This window comes from Aspergillus uvarum, assembly GCF_003184745.1.
Source record: "Aspergillus uvarum CBS 121591 unplaced genomic scaffold BO82scaffold_25, whole genome shotgun sequence".
In the NCBI taxonomy this organism is placed as follows: Eukaryota; Fungi; Ascomycota; class Eurotiomycetes; order Eurotiales; family Aspergillaceae; genus Aspergillus; species Aspergillus uvarum.
This window is the reverse complement of record NW_020291322.1, coordinates 374,335-391,765: the sequence shown is the minus strand read 5'-3', so window position 1 is coordinate 391,765 and position 17,431 is coordinate 374,335. Positions and strand designations below refer to the sequence as shown.

The following is a 17,431-nucleotide window of genomic DNA, read 5'->3' as shown; positions in this document are numbered from 1 at the left end:
ACTTTCTGTCAATTATAAATCCCCTCCTTCTTTCCTTCTTCTAGATCCTGATAGTGCCGAAAACCCTGAGGCTGGCCTGTCAGATAGCTGGATCAACCATGCAAGAAAAATTCTTCAATGGAGACATCAGAGAGCTTGGCCACTCAAAGCACCAGTGACAATGCGGTTTGTCGTTCGATCCATGGTTCTGGACTGGAGCCGAGGGCAAAAATGTCGTAAAGGAAGATTGATTCTTAGTAAAGCAAGAGAAGAAAAAGAAAATAACAAATAAAAAAAAATAAAACAACAACCAAGAAAACAGGAAACAGGAAACAAGAACTAAAAAAGAAAAAGAAAAAGGAAGTACTTCCGTAGAGAGGGGAGATTAAAGACTGTTAAGTATGACAAGAGGCAAGAAGACTGGTGATTTGGTGGTTAATTGTGATTCAATTGTTACTTAATCCTATTATTTTTAGTAGGTAGTTTAGTTGTAGAATTCTGATTCATTATTGCATCCATATCTGATTACATGGGTACATGAGTACATGAGTAGAAACTTTCAATTCAGAAGACATTTTGTCTGTGCTTTTCCTCTCTGATTATTACTGTCAGTTGGTCAGTCAGTGTCTGCTGTTGTTTTCTCATCCATCCTCAATTTCATCCATCTCCATCTCCAATTCTCCCCTCCCCCTCCCTCTCCCCCTCCCCAACATTGTTGCTTCCCTCCAGTTTCTTCCTTTCTTCCTCTTTCTTCATTCCTCTTCCTCCTCTACTCCCTTCTTCTTTCCCCCTCTTCTGGATTTTTTTCCGATTCCTTCCAACCTTTCATAAACGGAAGGATTCTGTTCCTGGCCCTCTTTCTCTCACCGCAAGCCACCCCTCCCTCCAACGCCCGCCGATTGCCGGCAGCCTACACTTGGCTGTTTCCGCCGTGCTTTTTGGGCTTCACCCAACCACCCACCCTCTCTCATCCTCGGCCACTTGTTCGTCATCCGCGTGTCCTGACAGGCTCCACGTCGGTCATCGCCTTTCGTTCTCAATATCCTTTACATCAATCACTGCATCTTTCTTCCCCCATTTCCCATCCCCCGCCCGACTATCCGACTACCCGCCTCTAGTGGCCAGGCCCTGTCATTTCAACAAAAGTCGCATCGTGACAGGCAGACAAACGAATTGTTCGGCCTCATCTCGACCTACTTATCGGTTGATTCGTCTAATCTGTCCAGGTGTTGGTGTAGAAGCCATCTCGACTCATCTCAATCTATCCCACCGCCACGCCACGTCTGCTACTAGTAGTGATCCTGGTCCATCAGCCAGAGCCCCGTCCTGACCTCTCGCCGTGCCTCGGGGGATTCAACGTTTACTTGCTCTGGTTCCCGCTCTTTCTTCTATCTTCTCTTTCGGCCTGGCATATCGTGCGCAGTGGCAACAAACAGTCAGTTCGGGCACCACTTCTCGGATGATGTTTTGTCTGGTCTCATCTTGACTCCATTTTCTCCCCTGCGTTCCGCGTCGTTACTCCTCACCTCCGTGTTGCCCTACACTGGCACGTGAAGTGGAAGCCTCACCATCGCCTTTCTCGTGCTCGCTTTTATCGCTCAGTCACCGCTAGGCTCCATCGCCCTGGTGGTTCCTGTCCATTGATTATGTTCAAATCCACCCAGTTCCTCGACACTCGGCGGTGCGACAGTTCTGAAACCATGGCAGAATCATGTTCTTCGTTCCGCCAGCCCCAATCGCCCTTGACCACCACCTCTTCTACTCCCGTTTCACCCGCCGTGTCTCTTTTCTCCGCCAAAGGCCACACGCGTTTTTCCAGCTCCGTTTCGTCGTTGGTATCGTTCCCAGGGCACGGTACCTCCATGGAGAGTAATTCGCGCAATGCTTTGACGGGCGTAAAGGAAGAGCCATGTGGGGAACGACCCCGAGATCTCGAGGAGGAATATTTCCGTATGTCATTGCCCTTGCGCCAGCCCCATAGCCGCCCGACAGTCTTTTCTGCGTTATCACCCCAAACTGCTGATAGGATTGAGTTAACCTTCCCCTCTTTCCACAGAGCACTTCGATCAAGGACTGTCTGTGGTCGAAGACTCCTGCTTCGACTCATTTGATCCGGCTGACAGCTACGACCTGACAGATGCCGGCATGGACTCTAATCAATCGCCCAGGAACCGATGCTCCGACAGCATCTCGGGCAAGGGTCTTTCCCGTATAGGCTCCCGGATATCCACCATCTCCACGAGGTGGAAATCCAAACGGGCCTCAGATGGAACTGATGGGGCAGATGCATTCGTAACGCACCTGCGTTCCCGGACCAACTCAGCATCATCAGCCATCGTTAGCCCCGTGACAGGCTCATTTAGCCGCGTCAGCTCCATTCAAGTGCCACCATCCCCAGCCCGGACAATTTTTGAGGAGGAACTGAGCGAGTCTAGCACACAGCCAATTGATATTGTCCGCTCGGGCAGATACAGTCAAGACGATTCGGGTCCGCAGGCAACAACCCCATTACTTCCACCTTTTATGGGTGATGAACCATCCTACCCTGCCGCCTTTCGTGTTCACTCCCCGTTGCAATCACCTTCTGTGGCTGATATGACTGACGATGGCCTGAACAATCCCACTGTGTTGGACAGGCGATTGGCAGGCTTGCCGTCACCGCCTCTATCTTCGAAGCCATCTGTTGCCTCTTTTAGTCGTCCGCGTGCCAGCACGGTACGGACAGTGTCGGGGGATGCGCCCCCATTCACCCTCTCAGATCCTAACGATGAATGGGCGAACAAGTTGGGACACGCCAACTTCACTATCCAGCCTGAGCCTTACATGCCCGAATTGATCGACGTTGATTCCCTTCAGCAATTGCGCACCAACTGGGATCTTGCGCAGTGCAATTTCGCTCGTCATCTCGTGCGGACAGGGGAACACTATGGTATCACCTCAACAATCTACAGGCTGACTGAGGAAAAATGGGAGGCGATCAATCGCGAGTGGAAGAGTCATCATGGAGCAATGCTTTCTCACCTAAGAGGTACAGAAGGAGTGCGACTCGACTTGGTCCGTTCGCACTGTGACCCTTGCCATCCGGTCAAATTACCGCGCTTGCATGACGACAAGTTTCCCGAATTAGGCGACGGCGAGATCGTCGGACCGATGAAGATTGCCCCCGCCGTCAGCGGCTCAGGCCTTTGTCGAAGCCGCTCGCTCAAACGCAACTTTCTCAAATTCTTCCAGGATCTCGTGATTCGGTCCTGATCCTTCACTTAATGACCACAAACTTCACTGCGGGAGGATTCGATGTACAACATCTTACGAATGCTACGCCTCTTGAACAGTCCGCTCGATTCAGCGCGTGATGACTAATGCATATGATTTCTTTGCGTCTTTCTGCCTATGACTCTGTGATCCAATAATGATGACTGATGACCTGTTTTTGTACCTGTGACTACTGTCTCATAGAGTGCATTCCATTCCTTGATGCTTAATTGAGCGAAACCCCTGGTTCTACTTGTTCATCTGTGCCCTTCCGGCTATTTCCTCAGACCAATATGGAACGGTCGTGCTGTACTGCGCCTGCCGCCACATTATTACTGTGTATGCATATGCATAGTTTTGCGATTCATGTCTTGTCCATGGTGTGCACCTTGCATCGGGTTCCTTGCCTTGGTGGGAAATCTACATAAGGTGCTAATAGGCATGACAAGAGCGGTGGCAGGCTATTCCTAGCTACCCAACTCTTCGGTCCGCAGGACAGGATGAATGGCAGGAGGACCATGCTGAAAGAACTAAGTACATGTTCTGAAGTTAACCAAAGAAACGGAAAATAATTGAGATACCAAGGGGAAGGGGGAGGTGTTGCAGCATTTGCGCCTTATACCCCTGAGACATACATTTTACCAAGATTCGTTTCTCCCAGAAAAGTCCACATAGCTACATCCTCACACATACACAGATAGAATTTGATTGGATGCAAGTTCTGACATCGGGGGTGTATGCTTTCGCAAAGGAAACCAAACATGTTCATATCTTTGTACATATAAATAGTGTATTCACATTTATATTCACAATAGCTGCAAAGCTTCTACCCTCCCGGCATTCATCACTGTCTCTTGGAATCCGTATACAAGTAGTCTTCTAGTCCTTGCTACTGAGAAGATGCCTACAGATATGAGAACTTTGAGAACGAAAGCTAGCAGTTGATGGGGCGGGGACAGTGGCTTTGCCGGAACAAAAGAACCGACCAAGCCGAGCAAATCCCCCACACCACGAACGACTGAGTGAATGCAGCACAATGCCACGTGATAAAGCTGCTATCACTGGCTACACCCAGTACTGGCTCCAGAGACGCTTTGCTTCCTCATCGCCACGGAACTGGAACTCTACGCGAATGATATCTTTGAAACCCTCGTCCATGGAAGGCTCCTTGAAGCGACGAAGGAAGTCCCCGAAGGCGATGCCGGGAAGAAGGGTACGGGATTCGGGATTCTGCAGTCCCCGCATGTGGGCGGGATGATCAGTAAAAATTCAAACTTCTGTGGATTTTTCAGGGAAAGAAAGAGAGGGGATGGGTGGGGGAGGGGGTGTTCGAATGACGACAGGTGCGGGGTGCACCATGGCAGAATTAGAATCAACAATGGAGGATCAACAGAAAGAGTGATGTTCCAATTTCATGGAGAACTGGGGAGGGGGTGGTGGTGGGATAGTGAGGGCTTGGGGCAAGGGAAAGACAGCTCAGACAGCTTAACGAGGGTAGATACACGTGATATGATATAGATGAGCTAAATTCATATTCTGCACTATGCTGGCTCTGAACAGGGGCTTTTTCAGCTGATAGATACTTGTGAGGTACTGAGTGTCTTGTACCCTGTACGCTCCGAAGAAAGCGAGCGGATGACGTAAAGAAGAACACTGGAAGACGTACCAGGGATAGGTTAGCGGCACGGACCGCATTGTTATGTCGGCAGAGGGTCGGGGAAGCAGTGAAATATACACAGCGAATCGGCACCTTGAACTCCCTGGCTACTGCAACCCAGTGGGCTCTCGTCTCTGCGTCGGCATTGGTATTATCTGTGTAGCGTATGGCATGCCGCCAAAAAGTCAACAAGTCATCCAACTGACGCTCTCCACGGTCTGCTGGGTCTGGTGCAAACATTGCGACGTGGGCGGGCCAAAGAGAGGGTTTGGAGCAGTAACGAGGGTGTGGGCTGGATGATTGCGAAATGTCCGCGTAACATGCGAGAGTGGGCGCTGTACGTACCAACCACCACAGATTTTCCGGCCGCAAGGTGTTCCTTTGCCACTTTTATGCACTTAGGGCGCTATCGCAAACAATCGGTTGGTCAGTTTCCTTGTTGACATGGACTTTCCTCGTATATATTCATCTGACACTGCAGCAAGGGCCCCGATTGCTTTTTTTGTTGAGGTGCTCTGACTCATCTGCTCGGGTCTCATTGGAGTATGCAAATTGACAAATGCAGACAGAAGAAAGTGAGGTCGCCTCGGACAAGGTAAGAAGAGTAGACGTACAGTTTTGAGGAGGTCTTGGTTGACTCGTTCGTAGTCCAAGGGTTCTAAATAGTCCCAGTAGAACGTTGACTTGCCCGCTCCCGGGCTGCCGCAGAAGATCACCAATTCAAGTGGGCTCTCTCCCGAGAAGGCAGGCGACACTGCTCCGTCCGTTATTGAATATCGAAGATAGACCCGTGGCGGGTTCGCAATCATACTACATGAAATGACATACCCTCGTCACCAGGAGCTTCTTGCAGATACGTGGACGGGTCGAACGGTTCCACGAGTGGTTCTGGATCAGCGTCCAGGAAAAACTCCTCGGGAGTCTTGAAGGACAGTCCAGCATTGATAGCGAACCCACTTGAGCCGCCGTTAGCGAGGGAAAGGAATTTGGTCAGTTTCTGGCTCACCGATCTACTTGCGAGTGGTCTCTCGGCCGTCCAGCTGCATCACCAACAAAGACAGAATGGCGGAGGTCGACACCAGAAATGTCAAAGTCATAGTCGTCTAGGAATTCTGTCCACAGTCCTGTTCTGGGTTTCCGATAACCATCATCCTCTGTGGCAGCGTAGACACTCATTGGGATATCCAGTTGCTTCATAACAGCAGCAGCTCTTTCCTTGAAGTTTGTAAGACTCTTCGAGTCGCTGTTGCCCACCTTGGTATCCTTCTTCAAGCTGATCTTTTTCTGATTCGTGATGATGATCACATAATATCTTCGAAATCAGCAACTGGAGACTGTTGTAGCAATGGAAGAGCTTCCGTCATTTCATCACATACCCTTTCTCATTTAACTCTTGAAGTTTGGTCGGAACCTTACTATGCCACCACTTCCAGTCTGCTGGGCCTTTAGGAAATGTGTTTCCCGAAGCTGTAGACACTAGGGTCGAGTCCTGCGATGGTGCGTCGGTTAGCATGGGGAGGCCTTTCTCACTGTGAATTGAGTCCAGTCTCATGATCCTTACCAGATCGAAGGCAGCAACTTTGGGCTTTTCGGCCGTCTGTTTGCGCTCGGCTTCGGCGACATACTTACCTATTATCGCGCTGTTGTTCACCACGCGCCAAGTGATTTGCTCAGGTTTCTTTTGTGAAGCAGGGGTAAAAAACGAGGACACAGCTCTCTCTATAATGGTGGCGTCAGTTAAGGCCGCGAGCAATCGCTGACAGATGTAAAAACCCGGGCCTTAATCTGCACAATGATCTTGACTTACTAGTAATGGTGGATTCCGCCTTTCTCTTGACCGGAGGCGGAGAGATGGCGCGACTGGGGGACGCTGCTCGTTTGGTGGCCCCAGCACCGGCCATTTTAAGATAATGCAGGCGGGTGATAATCTTGATGATGTTTCGGGGTTGATGGGTTTTCTTCTCTAAAGGGCTCTAAGCGAGGCGGACGAACTGAATGGGCAGCTGGTGATTGGGAGAGTGTGTGCCCGGCTCTACCCACGAGTCGAAAAGTGGTAAGGGAGACGCGCGGGTACGCGCGAAAAGCCATCACGAGGTCACATGTTCAAATGTCACTTTGCTGCAATTACCAAAGCCGACCAGTGCAACCGCCAAAGACTGATATGTAAATGGTGGATTTTTAAGTTCTAGGTCGTCAGCTGCTATCTTTGGTTCTCAAACACATCTTGCGACTTTACTCATACTTAATCATCATCTGAAGCATCGGATGTACATTGATAATAGAGCTAAACCACAGGAACAGAGAGCTAATATAGCTCCGGGGGTATAAAACATTGCGAAAGAAGCAAGCGCCAGATTGCATCAGTTACTTCGCTCGGGTATCCAGAGACAGCCTATCTGCTTGTTCGAGACGTACAGCCGACTTGAGCTGCTCTCGAAGCCCGAACAGATGCTGAGACGCCGTCTTCATCATTTCCTGGTTGCTTCCGTCCTGGACAGTAATTGCGGCTTGCAGAACATAACTACCCGTTCGCTCGAGCGGGGTGAGCTCGTGATATGCAGGTAGCTCTTGTCGAGGGCCATGTGAATCCTGCGACTCCGCCTGGGGGTACAGCAAGACGCGATGGAGGAAGATGACGATATCATTTTGGACGAAGACGTCTCCTTCTACCATGTACTCGGTAACAAAACTGAGCTGGAATGTCAGTTTTTTCGGCTGCAGTCGTCTAGATACGAGTGGGGGAAGTAACGGGCGTATCAGCTACAGGGGAGAAGACCGACCTATAGCCCCAGGCATTCATGGGAACTGCAATATCACCTTTAGGCAAGCTTGCACTTGCCATTAAGCGAGTGGTCACGGCCGATCGAGTACCAGCCTCGGGAATGTCTCTGAACTCCAATCTCCAGGGTTGGTTTTCGTAGCAGTAGGCAGACTGGTCGGTTCCAGACATAGACACATCTGCATCATGGGAGGCTGACATGGCCGACGAAGAGGTCGCGCCAAAATCCGCCTTGGTCACAGGGCCAACGACCTGGGTGTAGTACATGCCCCCATTCAACATCTTGTTTAAACGTTGCATGTCGGCGCCCTGCACATCCTGACTGGCTCCCACACGGGTGGTGACTAGGCCTGGCTTGCGATAGGCCTTGAAGACCAGCCGTCTCTCCAAGCGGTGACGCGGTTGCATGGCTGTCAAGCCGGCCAGCTGTTGGAGGAGCTCATGATGCTGATGGGCTGGGACCGAGGCGAAGAGCAGAAGCTCATGCATGATCACAAGGGAAATAAAAATCGGAATCAAGAGGAGGGAGGGGAGGGGGGAGGGGGGAAGAAGGGGGATAAGGTGTGCCTAACTCCGTCTCGCAGGTTCGGCGCCGCGATTCTGTCGGTGCTTTTTGGAGGTGGTTTCGGGGGACTTTTGGAGGGATTTTAGGTAAGCTTGCCGATAGCTTGGAGGATTGGGCCTTGGAGCCTTGGAGCCTTGGAGCCTTGAAGTTCCCAAAAAAAGAAAAGAAGCGGACGGCAAGCTCAGGCAGGGAATACGGGTAAACCCGGGATGGGAATTGGTCTCAAGAAGGGAAATTTTCCACCCGGCACTTCTTCCGAGACCCAGAGGTAGTAGATGAACGGTACTACTACGGTAGTACAACACCCTACGTACTTCCTCCGGCGTAGTGATGAATGACAAAAGGAATCAGTGCCAGTTTTATAGTTCCCTATCTTGGTAAGACATGTACTGTACCTACTCGGACTCAAGTACTATGACTCCATAGTCCATACTGATGGTATATACATAGTAACGAAATACGGATACGTAGTATGTATGTGTATGCGATGCGGGGATGAACATCCGAGAGGGGGAAAGTCAAAATTCCCCATCCTCCTCGTCCTGCCTCCTCCTCCTCCTCCTCCTTCTCCTCCTCTCTCCCCAGGCCATAACGTGATGATCACGCCAGATGGGCAATCAGACGATGTGTCTGAGTGAGTATGGGCGGAGAGTCCAGTGAAGTAAGGATGGTATGTACGTAGTGTACTTTCGTAGTCGTACTACTCAGATTACCTAGTACATACCAGTACGCCGTACTCCGTAGTATGTCGAGATAAGACTGGTTACACCATCGTGACCTAAGTTTTGAGTACTGCAGCCATCCCAGACTGCTCCCAGCGTTAGTCAGGCACGACTCCTTCACCGAGATTGCGGGTTTAGGCAAAGCTCGGGGCAGCCCGACATCCTTCGGAGCCGTTGATTTGGGGAAAGATGAGGGGAAACGCATCCCTGGATTCTCTCCAGCGGTCCAGCAGCCGGTGGCTTCATTGATAGGTGAGTGTTGTCAGATCACGCCACAGAAAGAGGAATGTTTCCCGCCGGGCGAGATCACTCGAGAGATGAAGAGGGAGAATTTAGCCTTTCGGGGGGTAAAATCCGGCGGCCGGTGGTGGGTGTGGTTGTTGTTAATAATTAATCACCCGTCATTAACTAACAGTTAACTCGAACTCCATACTAACTTATGTGTCGGAGGAGCTCTTATCAGAAGAAAAAACCCACACCCTCGCTTCCGCTCCTCGACGACTCGACCGATCACCGACCGACGTCGTGTTCCATTCGCCTTTTTCCTCTTCCTCTTCCTCCCCCCCCCCTCCCTCCTCCTCCTCCTACTCCTCCACCGTCTACACTTAATTCAATCCCTCTCTTCCACCCCTCCCACCCCTCAATCTTCCTCCTCCTCTATACTTACAGTCCTCTCTCGCCGATTGCCTATATAATTGCCTTCAAATCATTCCTGGAATTTATCAACTTGCCGTACCTACGATCAACTTCCCGCCCTTACTCATTTCTCCACCCGGTTTTTATCGCCCACATCGGTCGCTTCGGACAGTCCCGGAAAGCTCCCTCGAGTGCTCAACACGCCTTTCTTTCTCTTTCCCTAGACCTCTTCTCCCGTCGATACAACTCGATCAAAAATCTTATTCTACACTATCACGATGCACGCCACCATGGTCCTCCGTAACGCTGCTCGCACCCCCCTCATCCGTTTCCTCGGAAAGCGTTCTGTACCTAGTTGGTCTCTCCGTCTTGTCTGACTTCTCCACGGATCCAATTGTCTAACGCGCGCCTTACCAGAGTCCATTGACCACACTCCTCGTGCTCACCCGGCTTCTCCTACCGGTGTCCTTCCCGATTCCTTCGCCGCCTATCGCTCCAAGGCTCAGCAGCACGGTCCCCTGGGCCGTGCCTCTTTCTCCCAGGGCATCGGTCGCGCCTCGGGCGCTTCTCTGGGACCCATCCACCCTAAGCAGGGTGAATTCTTCGACCGTGCTGAGCTGCCCACCCGTTTCCACCGCCTGCCCTGGACCGAGGCCGAGATCGAGGCCGTTGAAACCGGTGGTGCCAGCCTTTTCGCCTAGATGCCAAAGAATGTCCATTGAGGAGATGACGCGACGATAAAGGTCATTTAACATTGACGGGATGCACGACAAATGATGTCACGTTGCGATGAGAGACTCGTGGCCTGGGCCACGGCACCTGCGCGCCCCCGTCAGGAAGGACTACCAGGGACTCCGTGAGGGTCACCGTCTTCCCTCGCATCACCTCAACTTGCACGTCACTTTATTATTCGGGACCGGAAGCGCTATCGCATACTGGTGATGGGTCGTTCAGTTGGCGTGCTCAACCTGGAGGCAGATCCGGTTCCTCTTCTCTTCTTTCCGCCTCTCCTTCTCTCATTCTCTGATTCGAACATGGCGCTGGTGGTTGCTAGTCTTCATGCTTAGCGGTTTAAGATTTTTGTTCTTCTTTTGGGGCGTGCTTGCTACATGTGGGATAAGCTTTTCTCTGTCTGTTTGGGACATGCTGAGGTCTATTGAGATCTATTCAGACTCTTGTGTATAGCTGATTCGTTGATCCGGATTGAAAAGTCTGCTGGAAATAGGGTTTTGTACACGGGCGGAGATGCTTTGGTCTCTATAATGAGACTCTGGGGAAGGCCAATCAATAGGATTCAATTATGAATCCGGAATTCTACAGCTTTGATGAAACCTAATCTCTACTCCGTGATCTACCGTAGAGATAGAGTTATGAGGATGTCAGGGTTAATGATTAAAGAAAGTATTGAGTATATGTACTCCGTGTCTACATATATAGATACCTCTTTGCACGTGCTGCTGCAGGGGTCTTAGCGTCGTCGGTCTCGACCGCGCAAGCAACCTCCAATTAACCACCATACATGACTTGATCTTTGCACTTTGAACTTTGCACCACCTCCGCTCAATCCCAGAATTCCATTTCCTGGTCGATTCAAACTTTCTTTTTTTTTTTTTTTTTTTTCTCATGAAAAGGATGGCCTTCAACAGGGGCTCGGAACCCATCACTTTCAACGAAATAGACGAAGCCAACCATCCTACAGCCACCTATGTCTATACTCAATCAACTCAATCTCTGCCATTGGAGCATGGCAACGCCCGTGCAAACAGCGGGCGTATAGATCTACTGGTCAGTTGAAACAGCATCGCCCTCCCTGGTTATACTTGTGTGAACGCTATCAAGCGCTAAAATGACATGTGAGCTGATTGTTTTGCCAGCACAATCCCTCCAGCTTATCCACAACTTCATGGTCTTCCAAGGCACTACTGGACACCCTTGCGGACGTCTTTCTCCCCACTGGATATCCGCACAGTGTCACTGAAGACTACACCCCGTAAGTCTGATAAATTGGTCTGGACCATGATTCTGAATTCTGACTAATAAGAGCTGCAGCTACCAGATCTTTGTATGTTTGTGTTCACAGCGTCCATCGCAAGCGATCTATCTCCAGCATAGACATCGATGCTCCCCCCAGTCACAGTATGACTGACCACGGTTCATTAAGGACTCCCTTCAAGCATTTAGCAGCTCTATCGCAGGTCTCCTGTCATCCAGAGCCGTCTTACAAGGTTGGTCATACCGCATATAACTTCACGCTGCCACAATCACAGGGTAAACACTAATAAACAATCTACAGGCGTTGGTGTCGGCAACGCTGATGCATCACCTACTTCAGCTCTACTCCTTCATATCCTCCAAGACTCATCTGGCCGCATCGCCACCATTCTCTTCGCGCATCGGATCGGTACCGCGCTCGAGCCAGAATGTAAGAAGTATCGGCTTGCTGCCGACATTTTCAACGATGCGGCCATGATCTTGGACTGTCTTTCGCCCATGGTCCCAGCGGGTGCTCTTCGAATTCTCGTACTCAGCACAGCAGGCATTCTTCGTGCCCTCTGCGGCGTCGCAGGTGGGAGTTCCAAGGCGAGCTTGAGTGCGCACTTTTCTCGATGGGGCAACCTAGCGGAGGTCAATGCTGTAAGTAGTGCGCACAGCTCACCCTTGTGGTGACCCGTCTCTATGTCCTAGGTCAAGAGAGGTAACATCGTTTTCAACATCAGAAAGACTCGTCTCAGGAGACCATCATCTCTCTCGTTGGCATGCTGGTACGCTCCTCCTTCCCTGCCTCCCACGGATCCCACCCTACCCTGCACGCTACATGCATGCATCCACGCATGCATAACAGCGCTAGCTGACAGGTTACAATGAAAAAGGTTGGGTCTTTCGTCGTCTCGCATGTGACAGGTTTCGCTGCAACCTGGATCGTCCTTCTAATGCTTTTGGCCCTGCATTTGAGTCTGAACTATGCAGCCGTCTGCTCCGTTCAAATGACGAGTCTGAACAGGCAACGGGCGAACATTGTCTTCTCCACCATTCTCAACACTGACGGGGACTTGTCGCAATTGATGGACCAGGGCTCCGGCACTAGCACCAGAACTCACAGCGAACCACTCGTCCCCAAGACAACTATCTCTCCACACAACCCGAGTGCGAATTACGACCGACTGCAAATCCTCACACCATCCCAAGTCGCCAAACAGGAGAGGATCTTCGAGACAGACGGCGTTCTCCGATGGTCATCCCCAGTCCCAACCAGCACCGCCGCCATACACCACTTTCCAGCCGGGTTGTGCATCGGCACCTGCCAAATCGGCGTCTCCCTTCGCCAATTTCTCCTCCGTCCATCCTCCTCCTCCTTCTTTTCCTTCTCCTCCCTCGCCCTCAGGACCACCCGGTCCTCCAAATCCCTGCAGACTAACATCCCTCTCTCGCAACTCTCTACCCTCTTCACAGACGAACACTACATCCTCTTCCTAAGTTGCTTCAAGGGCAAATGGCACGCCAACATCCTCCTGAAATCCAGCTGCACCCCGCAGAGCCAGCTGAAAGGCTGGCTACACGCCTTGCTCGCCGCAAGAGTTCTTTCTTGCAGTCACCCCCGTTCCCCCGGAGCGAACTCATCTGAGAAAAAGGGCCAGCCGGAGCTGGACGGGAGCATCAGTTCCATTCTCGACGTTCTTCACCGCACATTGTCCTTTCTGAATGAAGACGGCCGGTACGAGCGGTACATGGCCGCCCTCGAAGATGCAGGGTGGGATCTCACCACCCGGGCGTTGGAGACCAAGTCGGGGAGAAGAGTCTGTTGATAGTAAAATCCTCCAGTCAATTACAAGCAATAATAGTCCGCGCTGCCTGGCAACTGTGCCTGTCCCTGCCTGATGAACGACTTCTCTCATCACCTCTCGTAAACAGAGGCATGATGTTCCAGGTTCCTCCAACAGTACTACACAAAAGTCGGGGAGGGGACAAATCCCCTGCATCGGTTGGATCCAGGTCTGAACGCTTCATCTCTTGGTATATGCCCATGTTGGAACGTCCCGAGCTGGGGTGGTTCGAAAGCTTCCGACTTGACCGTATCAACCTGCCCTTTGATCTTACAGACACCCTAGAATCGGCGCTAGATTCCGTACTTAAGAGAAAGGTTGGGGCCAGTGCCTCGAGCTCGAGCGCAGTTTCATTGTTCTGGTCTAACCCAGTTGAGATGGGCGATGAAAGCGTTTGCAAAAGCTGTCACCGAGATTTACACGTGATTCCGAGCTGCAACCCAGAATAGTTTCGTGTTGTGCTGTATATATGTACAGTGCTGGAGATAGCCCTCGGCCACAACGCCTTACACATTTTTCACTCTTTTCCTGATGCAGTGACAGGATGCTCGTGCACAGGGGCTCTACGGCTTGCTGTAATGTTCGCCAAAGAATATGATAGTCCAGGAGAGTACACAAGAAACACGCAACGTTGACAATGCATCAAACCATGGGTATCTATTGTCCGACTTCCAGTACAGTGATGCTAATGCTAATGCTAATGCTAATGCTAATGCTAATGCTAATGCTAATGCAAACCCCGTGCTATGCAAACCATGCATGGCCATACTCAAACAAGAAGAGATAACACAAAAGAATACAGAAGAGCAATTGCAAGAAACCCGGCATATGGCCTCTGCCGGTACCTCATGATCCAGAAACCATAAACTCATGCACATCACATCACGACCAACAACCACACGACAGCACAAAAACGCCAGGAAAAAATAAACTCCGAATGCCACACCGTTTTGGACCCTGTCTATATATGAGTTTTGTTGGCACAAAATATCAGAATGCTCGCTAAATCGTTCGCAGGCTTGAGCAAACCACACACACACACACACACACACACATAAAAAAGAGAAGAACGAGAAAATGGCAAGACGCCTCTTCTAGAAATGCTTTCCCAATTGGAAGCATGAAAAACCAGATATGCACGGGCATTACATCATCATCGTGGCCATCCACTCGTGTTCATATCTGAATGGAAATGCTCGCTGAAGGGATCGAGGGACCAGTCGTAGACACAATGTGAACGTTCGAGGGATGAGCTCGGAGGCGTCCGGTCTACCGGAGGGAGAGAATATGAAGAATGGTAGCCGTTTCGTGGTACACCTCCAGGGTGCTTGATCAAGGGTGGAGTAAAGGCTGTGATCCGCAAAGGGGACAGCAGCAAAGCTTCACAGTCTGCCAGAAAGTTCCCGGCTTTCGATGTAGGGCAGGCCGTGTTTGCGGGGCTCGGACGGCCAGTCATTCGTCCATGCCAGATACTTTGAAGTGATGGCTGCCAGAACCACTGTTCCCAGAGCGCTTCTTGAAACCCAACTTCATCCCCATCTTCTTCCAAGGGTTGTCGGACCGTTTCGGGCTGTGACCAAGTTGCATACTATGGGGATCGCTCGAGGGTGGTGTCGTCGGCGGTGTCATCGGTTCACCTGCACTAACATGCGACTGCACGCTTCCCGAATCATCCGTTAGAGCGCTGCCCGATGCGGACTCGCCGCTAGCACTAGTAACATGACTTGATGTGCGATGACCCGCCTTGCTCAAGGATGAAGTCATCGCACTCAACGAGAAATTCGACCGGGTGGAGTGGCCAGTCGGAGACCCGACGGAGACCGGGGAGCCTAATTCTTTGGAGGAACGGGGCGATAAGCGGCGACCCTTCGAACGGACGCGCTTAACCGTGTGATCGTCGAGACTCGCATGGGAGACGACAGTGACGTCCTCGTGAGGGAAGAGGGGCTCGGATAAGGGGAAGACGTGAGCAGCGGCGGCGTGAGCGTTCAGGAATGGGATGAAGATCGACTCTTCCATCAGGTCGTGAACGAGTCTCACGGCCAAGTCCAGAATTTCGGGGGGCGGCGGGGGCGTTTGATTCGCATATCGAAGGATATCTTCCCGGACTTCGCTGGAGACGTTGATCTCACGCGGGGAACCAGGGATGATGTAGGCTGTCAACAGTCGCTGCCAGAGCATGCGCAGGTGTTGGCTTTCGGAACATTCACTGGCAATGGGGGATTGGTTCAGTTGGCGACTCAGAGCGTTGTAGGTTTCCCGGTACCGCTTCGCCTCCAGGGTGAATTCGAGTGTCTCCAAGCAATGATTCTGGGAAAGATAGGCCATGAAGGCACTGAGGGTATAGGGTGCAGGGGCAGTGTTCGCAAGCACCTCGTCTAAAGAGGGACGCATGGGACAAAATGCGCCAGAGGGTACGGTCAGACTTAGCGGACGCGGACGGGGGGAGTCCATGTCCTCGTCCGACTCGCTGTCCGATGAAGAGGTCGTCGGCGAGAGTTCAGGCGTTGTGCTGGGAGTGTGATGCCGGAAGAGAATGGGAGGATGTAAAGTCCTCTTCTTGAGCATCGCGTCCAGGGTGTAACAGGACTCGTGGGGTAAGATGACCGAGTGTAGCGACAGCCCTGGAATCCTCCCCGCACTGTAAAACAGTTGTGACAGGGAAGGATGGTCGTGTGTCCCGGGGGGAGGGTAACGGCTCGTCAATGGCTTGCAATCGGACTTGTCGAGGGTTCAGGTTTCCCGGGGTCTGTTCGTATTTAGGCCCAGCACCAAGCTACCAGCCACTGGCGGGTCAAGAACCAGGCTTGGTGATGAGGGCGAGTACCGACGGGTGAGAGCGGGAGGAACGGTGAATGGAATGAAAGGCAGCGCTGCGGTATTGAGTTGTGACGCCGGCGGGCGCGCTGACTGCTGAGTGCTGAGTAGAAAAGAGGGGTGGGGAGACAATCCAGTGAGTAAGGATCTCAGATTTGAGTAAGACTCAGTGAAAGAATGAGATCTGTTTGGCAGACAAAGGATTGATTAGTTTTGAGGGGAAGAATATTTGTGGTGACAGGGGGGGGTGTAGAATTCCAGAAGGATTAAGGAAGGAAGGGAAAGGCAGGCAGGAAGGCAGGCAGCAGACAAGCGGACAGAACATACAGACAGCGAGAGAGAGAAGACAGGCAGACAGACAAACATGAACGAACACTAGTGCGATAATGAGATAAAGAATTTGGGAAGAACAGGAAAAATAATAATATGTGGAATTAAGGCCTGCACATCAATCAGTACTAGTAGGGAATCGGTAGGGGAAGGAAAAATCAAATTCGGGAAAAAGAGATTTTGGAAAAATGAAACATGAGAGAAAACGGCAAGAGAGGAAGAAAACTAGAAATTTTAGATCCAAAAAAGAACCTTGGGAGGAGAGTGGAGTGGCAGAAGGGATGACGCCACAGGGAGAAAAGATCTGGATTGGATGTGGTTGGACTGAGTAAGAAAGGTTCGAGGACGAGGACCAGAGGGGAGGCAATCAACCAAGGCAGAGAGTCAGAGAGGGACAGACAGACAGACAGACAGACAGACATGGAACGCAACCACGTTGGCTGGCCAGGGATGGGGCTAAACTGGCGAACTGGCAAGCTCACTGGCCGGCTGCCTTTCCTCCCTCCCTCAAACCACAAATCAAGTGCAGACAAGACTTTTCCACCCGGTCGATCGTGGTTTCGTCCAATCATGCCCTTTGAAGTGGGGTCAGCACGCCGATTTCGCTCGATGATGGCAGAACCCCCGTGACTCTCAAGCAGACCAATCAATCCAAAACCAGTGAATGAGGTCTCAGATATGAGGAATAAGAATGAATGATAATCAGGTACGGTACATCCTCATAGGAGTAGTACTGTACTCCGGGCAGATCACCAACAGCATCTATGATCATGACCCCATTGAACAGTAGTACTCAGCAGCACTCCAGCTCCAGAACTGTCCTCATACAATGCGGAGTATTTGATGAAGCGAGAACCTCCTCCTCCCCCCCCC

The 17,431-nt window shown here is 51.3% G+C and overlaps 6 protein-coding genes across 6 annotated transcripts; 3 read left to right on the top strand and 3 right to left on the bottom strand.

The window, feature by feature from the left end:
- Positions 1-1,422: 1,422 nt before the first annotated feature.
- BO82DRAFT_73704 (uncharacterized protein) lies at positions 1,423-3,539 on the top strand. The gene is made up of 2 exons (XM_025641505.1): positions 1,423-1,929; positions 2,036-3,539. Exons 1-2 carry the CDS (start codon positions 1,626-1,628, stop codon positions 3,229-3,231), a joined length of 1,500 nt encoding a protein of 499 aa, XP_025492255.1. The 5' UTR covers positions 1,423-1,625; the 3' UTR covers positions 3,232-3,539.
- Positions 3,540-4,021: 482 nt separating this feature from the next.
- Positions 4,022-6,911, bottom strand: BO82DRAFT_354235 (putative DNA 3'-phosphatase Tpp1). Its single transcript, XM_025635158.1, has 9 exons — positions 6,696-6,911; positions 6,450-6,607; positions 6,265-6,377; positions 5,895-6,200; positions 5,717-5,844; positions 5,503-5,642; positions 5,234-5,294; positions 4,898-5,043; positions 4,022-4,461 (listed from the first exon to the last, which is right to left on the bottom strand). The coding sequence occupies exons 1-9, from the start codon at positions 6,787-6,789 to the stop codon at positions 4,297-4,299; spliced, it is 1,311 nt and encodes a 436-aa protein (XP_025492254.1). The 5' UTR covers positions 6,790-6,911; the 3' UTR covers positions 4,022-4,296.
- Positions 6,912-7,138: 227 nt separating this feature from the next.
- Positions 7,139-8,543, bottom strand: BO82DRAFT_354234 (uncharacterized protein). The gene has a single exon (XM_025635157.1). The coding sequence runs from the start codon at positions 8,154-8,156 to the stop codon at positions 7,614-7,616; it is 543 nt and encodes a 180-aa protein (XP_025492253.1). The 5' UTR covers positions 8,157-8,543; the 3' UTR covers positions 7,139-7,613.
- Positions 8,544-9,868: 1,325 nt separating this feature from the next.
- Positions 9,869-10,291, top strand: BO82DRAFT_401967 (alpha-ketoglutarate dehydrogenase subunit KGD4; the record flags this gene model as incomplete). Its single annotated transcript, XM_025639287.1, has 2 exons — positions 9,869-9,944; positions 10,008-10,291. The coding sequence occupies 2 exons, from the start codon at positions 9,869-9,871 to the stop codon at positions 10,289-10,291; spliced, it is 360 nt and encodes a 119-aa protein (XP_025492252.1).
- Positions 10,292-11,198: 907 nt separating this feature from the next.
- On the top strand, positions 11,199-13,429 carry BO82DRAFT_354232 (RUS1 family protein). Its single transcript, XM_025635156.1, has 7 exons — positions 11,199-11,375; positions 11,465-11,580; positions 11,640-11,652; positions 11,752-11,815; positions 11,884-12,224; positions 12,308-12,352; positions 12,461-13,429. The coding sequence occupies exons 1-7, from the start codon at positions 11,223-11,225 to the stop codon at positions 13,391-13,393; spliced, it is 1,665 nt and encodes a 554-aa protein (XP_025492251.1). The 5' UTR covers positions 11,199-11,222; the 3' UTR covers positions 13,394-13,429.
- A 1,147-nt stretch (positions 13,430-14,576) lies between these two features.
- Positions 14,577-16,348, bottom strand: BO82DRAFT_73546 (regulator of G-protein signaling domain-containing protein). Its single transcript, XM_025641503.1, has one exon. It carries the CDS (start codon positions 15,977-15,979, stop codon positions 14,864-14,866), a length of 1,116 nt encoding a protein of 371 aa, XP_025492250.1. The 5' UTR covers positions 15,980-16,348; the 3' UTR covers positions 14,577-14,863.
- Between the last annotated feature and the right edge of the window lie 1,083 nt (positions 16,349-17,431).